General features: G+C 40.5%; 1 protein-coding gene across 1 annotated transcript in view; it reads right to left on the reverse strand.

Annotated features, from left to right (window-relative positions):
• The window catches only part of LOC123765213 (protein RCC2 homolog), a 79,311-nt gene extending 73,617 nt beyond the window's left edge, over positions 1–5,694 (reverse strand). Inside the window, exon 1 of the mRNA XM_045753683.2 lies at positions 5,465–5,694. Within this exon, the coding sequence (XP_045609639.1) occupies positions 5,465–5,605 (141 nt within the window). The 5' untranslated portion in view covers positions 5,606–5,694. The remainder of the gene's footprint in view (positions 1–5,464) is intronic.
• Between the last annotated feature and the right edge of the window lie 306 nt (positions 5,695–6,000).

Below are 6,000 nucleotides of genomic sequence, written 5' to 3' on the forward strand. Positions count from 1 at the left end.
GAGGATTTGAGTTCTGGTTGGTTAAATACCCCAGAATTCCTACCTCTCTTATGGCTTTGAAGTATAGCGTAGTGGATACAGCATGCAACTGCCACCTTGTTGGCCAGTGTTCGAGTCCCCTGGTGGGTTGAGTGTCTAAAAAGTTATAAACTTCAGCTACTGGAATAGGGTAGTCTGTGCATTAAGCATTTGGCACTGAGTTTTCCCATATAACAGGAACCGATGAAAGAGCATCCGAGGTCCCACACTATCTCATCGCCTGGGAGAGGATTTGAGTTCTGGTTGGTTAAATACCCCAGAATTCCTACCTCTCTTATGGCTTTGAAGTATAGCGTAGTGGATACAGCATGCAACTGCCACCTTGTTGGCCAGTGTTCGAGTCCCCTGGTGGGTTGAGTGTCTAAAAAGTTATAAACTTCAGCTACTGGAATAGGGTAGTCTGTGCATATATATATATATATATATATACAGTTTACAGAAAACACACACACACACACGCACTGTTAAGGGAATTGATAGGGTAGATAAAGACAGTCTGTTTAACACAAGGGGACACAAGTGAAAACTGAGTGCCGAAATGAGCCACAGAGATATTAGAAAAAACTTTTTTAGTATCAGAGTGGTTGACAAATGGAATGCATTAGGGGGTGATGTGGTGGAGGCTGGCTCCATACACAGTTTCAAGTGTAGATATGATAGAGCCCGATAGGCTCAGGAATCTGTACACCTGTTGATTGACGGTTGAGAGGCGGGACCAAAGAGCCAGAGCTCAACCCCCGCAAACACAACTAGGTGAGTACAACTAGGTGAGTACACACACACTGGAAAAGGTGCAAAGACATGCTACTAAGTGACTCCCAGAACTGAAGGGCAAGAGCTATGAGGAGAGGTTAGAGGCATTAAATATGCCAAAACTAGAAGACAGAAGAAAAAGAGGTGATATGATCACTACATACAAAATAGTAGCAGGAATTGATAAAATCGATAGGGAAGATTTCCAGAGACCTGGAACTTTAAGAACAAGAGGTCATAGATTTAAACACAGATGCCGAAGAAATATAAGAAAATTCACTTTCGCAAACAGAGTGGTAGACGGTTGGAACAAGTTAGGTGAGAAGGTGGTGGAGGCCAAGACCGTCAGTAGTTTCAGAGCGTTATATGACAAAGAGTATTGGGAAGACGGGACACCACGAGCGTAGCTCTCATCCTGTAACTACACTTAGATAATTACAGAAGCTGCCTCCAGCAATGTTGTCAGGATGTTCTCCACTATGGGGCTGTCCCATTTGGCCTATTTGTAGTCATTTTGAAAAGTTGGTCGAAGTTGAGAGTTTGCAAGATTATCCCACTGAACGGCTCTGCCCGTGAATTTGAGATCATGAATCCCAATGGAGTCTCTTGGGTATTCTGGTAGTATTTCATTCACTAATTCACCTGTAGCACTGGTCGTGGATAAGAATGCCGCCAATGTTAACTATACTCACTTAGTTGTACTTGCGGGGGTTGAACTCTGGCTCTTTGGTCCCACCTCTCAACTGTCAATCAGCTGGTGTACAGATTCCTGAGCCAACTAAAACTCCAACATAAATCCAACAATATGTTTGTATCTCACCATGTATGTATGTACTTTACCTGAATAAACATTTGATTTGATTTGATTTGATTTGATTTGATTTGATTTACTGGGCTCTATCAAATCTGCATATGAAACTGTGAAAGGAGTCAGCCTCCACCACATCACTATTTAATGCATTCCATTTGTTAACTACTCTGACACTGAAAAAAAATCTTTCTAATGTCTCTGGGGCTCATCTGGGTACTAAGTTTCCACCTGTGTCCCGTTGTTTGTGTTCCACCCGTGCTAAAGAGTTTGTCTTTGTCCACACTGTCAATTCCCCTGAGAATTTTGTAGGTGGTTATCATGTCTCCCCTTACTCTTCTGTTTTCCAGTGATGTGAAGTTCAGCTCCCTTAGCCTTTCCTCGTAGCTCATACCACTCAGTTCCAGGACTAGTCTGGTGGAATACCTCTGCATCTTCTCTAACTTTGTCTAGTGTTTAACTAAGTATGGGCTCCAGGCTGGAGCTGCATACTCCAGTATTGGTCTTACATAAGTGGTATACAAGGTCCTGAACGATTCCTTACAGAAGTTTTTAAAGGCAGTTCTTATATTGGCCAGTCTAGCATATGCCGCTGGTGATATCCTTTTGATGTGGGCCTCCGGGGACAGGATCGTTGTGATATCAACCCCCAGAACTTTCTCTCTATTTGACTCTTGCAGGATATCACCTCCCATATGGTGCATTACGTTCAGCCTCCTGCTCCCTTCACCTAATTTCATTACTTTACACTTTCCTTAGTTGAACTTTAGTAGCCATTTTCTAGACCATTCCACCAGTTTGTCCAGGTTGTCCTGTAGTCTCTGTCTATCCTCATCTGTCTTGATTCTTCTCATAATTTTGTTATCATCAGCAAACATTGAGAGGAATGAGCCTCTCATTCTGGAAGGTCTGCGTCGCCTTGCGAATACCTATACCCACGAGACTAACTAGGAGCGTTGCTGGGTTCCATTGGTCATCTTGTAGGGACAGGTTTAACATTTTCATGGTTACTGATATACAGTATATATACAGAGAGAGAGAGGGAGAGAGAGAGAGAGAGAGAGAGAGAGAGAGAGAGAGAGAGAGAGAGAGAGAGAGAGAGAGAGAGAGAGAGAGAGAGAGAGAGAGAGAGAGAGAGAGAGAGAGAGAGAGAGAGAGAGAGAGAGAGAGAGAGAGAGAGAGAGAGAGAGAGAGAGAGACAGAGAGACAGAGACAGAGACAGAGACAGAGACAGAGACAGAGAGAGACAGAGAGAGAGAGACACACAGAGAGAGAGAGAAGACAATCCTCCTACAAATGTGTTGCTTCTCAACATTGTGCTAAGCGTACCTCTAATGCATGAACATTTATTATTATTAACATCTTTATTGACAAAATTAATTACAATTTTGCCTAATCTGAGGATTTTGATAGTCTTATTAAATTGAGGTTAATGCTAGTATTCACTGTCACGCAGGACAGAGGGTCATACATAAGACAATAGGTCTAAACTGTAGGCTGAAGCACATATATATCATGGTTACAATCAATGTTTTAATGTGTGGATATGTGAAAACAACTTTCTATTGTGCACTGCCACACAAGGGCAGGGATGGGTTCATAAGTGATACAGCTTAGAATATAAATAGAAATTGTTCTTCATTCTTTAAAATGGACAAGCAAATTTTGGGTAAATTGTTAGGATGTCGTCCAGAACACCTGAGTCAATAAAATAGTTACACAGTTGGTGGTACAATAGGCCAGGAGGTCTAAAGTCCTTTACGGTTTCACATTCATCAATATAGTGTTCTAGTGAATGCATTAAAGGTTTATCACAGAGTTTACAATCTGAATAATCTGGTAGTGGCTCAGCCTCACTAACCTGCCAGATGTGTCTATAGCCAAGGCGAATTCGCGCAATTACCACATCACATTGCCTGGTCCGGTTACAGTGCTGACCATACAAATACCTATTATTACAGAACTTGTCATAACTTTTAATACTGCAGCTTTCAGGTCTCTGTGCATTTCTTAGTTCTTCTAAATCTGAATTAATTTCTTTAATTTGTATGTTTCTAATAACTGCATTAGATAGTCCAAAGTCATAATCAATGTTTTCTTTCCTGCAAGCCTCATTGGCCAATTGATCTACAAAGTCATGTTTTTCAACTCCAACATGGGATGGGATCCACACAAATTTTATACACGAATTATTATCATTGGCAAAAATTACATTCCATTTAATATTACAAGCTACTTCCGACATACATTGTGATGGGTTATTTAAGGACTGCAGAGCACTTTTAGAGTCACAGAAAATAACTCCACCACCATTGAGCTTAAAGGTATTCAGTGGCTAGATAAATACCCAATAGCTCGGTCTGTGTCGTGCTTGCCCAGTTGTTCAATCTCTGTGTACTAGTCATGATCATTTCATTCCCTTTATACACTGCACATGCACAACCTGTTCTACCAGTGCCTAACTGCACAGAGCCATCAGTAAAGGCATAGGATTCTGTCGGTTTGAGAATTTGAAGATGACTGTCAATAGCTTCTAATGTTATACATCTCAAAATGTCAGTGTTATACATTTGTTTTACACTGATGGGAGTATAATGCAGAGAGACCTCCACATCTTTCCAAGGGGGAATATAGTGAACAGTTTTATCAGGGTTAAGAGACACATTCAGTTTCTGAAGATTATAGGCACAACAACTGAGCCACACACTGTAGGGAGCTTTTTGCGGCGGATTGAGGGAACAGTCAGAATTGTTTAGAATGGATCTCAATTTAATTTGAATAGAGCTGGGTGGACCATTATTTTTCAAAGTTTTGGCGCAAAAAATAGTACTAAGTAGAACTATTCTTTCGTAAATGGAAGGTAAGTTTAGTTCCTTTCTCATGTTAACAATTCTGACAGTTCTAGGACAACCCAGGATGATGCGCATGGCATCATTCTGTACTACATCTAGGCCTTGTAATTGTTTAGGAGAAAAATTAAGAAGATGCAAGGCATAATAATCAACAACAGATCGTATAAAGGCAATATAAAAACTACGAGCATATTTTATGTTAATGCCAAATCCTTTGCCAACAAGAGTTCTGAGAGGTTTAAGACGCTCAACAAGTTTTTTACGCAGGTTGCTGACGAGATTTGTATCATTAACCTCGACTCCAAGATATTTATAAGACTCACAAGTCTCCACGGGCACTCCATTAATAGTATAGTTAGCATGAAGAGAATGGGGAATAAGAACCCTTGTTTTATCAACAGAGATTATGAGGCCACATTCTACTACTTTCTTGGAGAATGCATCAAGTAACATTTGTAGCCTTGGTTTACTGTGTGCCATAATACAAATATCATCAGCATAACATATAACTGTTTCCGTAGCATGAACAGCATTCCCCTACTCGGTTGGTTCGTGTGGTGTGTACCGCTCATCATCAACATATAATGCGTGAACTTTAGGCCTGGGTCACACAACCACTTCATTAGGTTTCACCCATCTGATATAGTACTGTGTTGCTTCTTGAACAAGGTTCTCATATGCAGGCGACGAGTCACAATAACGTGGCTAAAGTATGTTGACCAGACCACACACTAGAAGGTGAAGGGACGACAACGTTTCGGTCCGTCGTGGACCATTCACAATCGACTTGAGAATGGTCCAGTACGGACCGAAACGTCGTCGTCCCTTCACCTTCTAGTGTGTGGTCTGGTCAACAAGGTCCTCATATAGAACATTGACATTGGTAAATGTATATGACTGGTACTAATCGTATCAGTAGATTTTAGATTTAGATTTAGATTAGATTAGATTTAGATTAGACTGTATCCTACATACAGTAGGATAATAGGTTGAAAATCAAAAGTCAACTCACTTCTAACTTGCATGGTTTTCTTCTACCTGGGAGACGTACACAATCTTGCTGTGTTGAGTACTTCATCAGACAGGAACCAGACACAAACGTTGCCTTTCTTGACCTCCAAGCTGCTTCTGACACAGCTAACAAGGATCTCATTCTAGAGCAACTACCTTTTTTACGTCAGTGAAGATTTCCTGCCCGAAACGCTGGGCGTACTAGTGGCTTTACAAGATTGTAAATACTATGCTATGTATTCTCACAAACCCAATGTACCTTCTTGTATATAAATAAATAAATAAAATAAATAAATAAATAAATTTGTGTAAATGGATTAGGGGTTATTTGAGTAACAGAACTGCCGCAGTCATCTACAAGGGGGGGATAAGATTAGTATTATTAACATCTTTATTGACAAAATTAATTACAATTTTGCCTAATCTGAGGATTTTGATAGTCTTATTAAAGTGAGGATAATGCTGGTATTCACTGTCACGCAGGACAGAGGGTCATACATAAGACAATAAGTCTAAACTGTAGGCTGAGGTACATAT

The sequence above is a fragment of the Procambarus clarkii genome, chromosome 33 (genome assembly GCF_040958095.1).
Source record: "Procambarus clarkii isolate CNS0578487 chromosome 33, FALCON_Pclarkii_2.0, whole genome shotgun sequence".
Taxonomy (NCBI): Eukaryota; Metazoa; Arthropoda; class Malacostraca; order Decapoda; family Cambaridae; genus Procambarus; species Procambarus clarkii.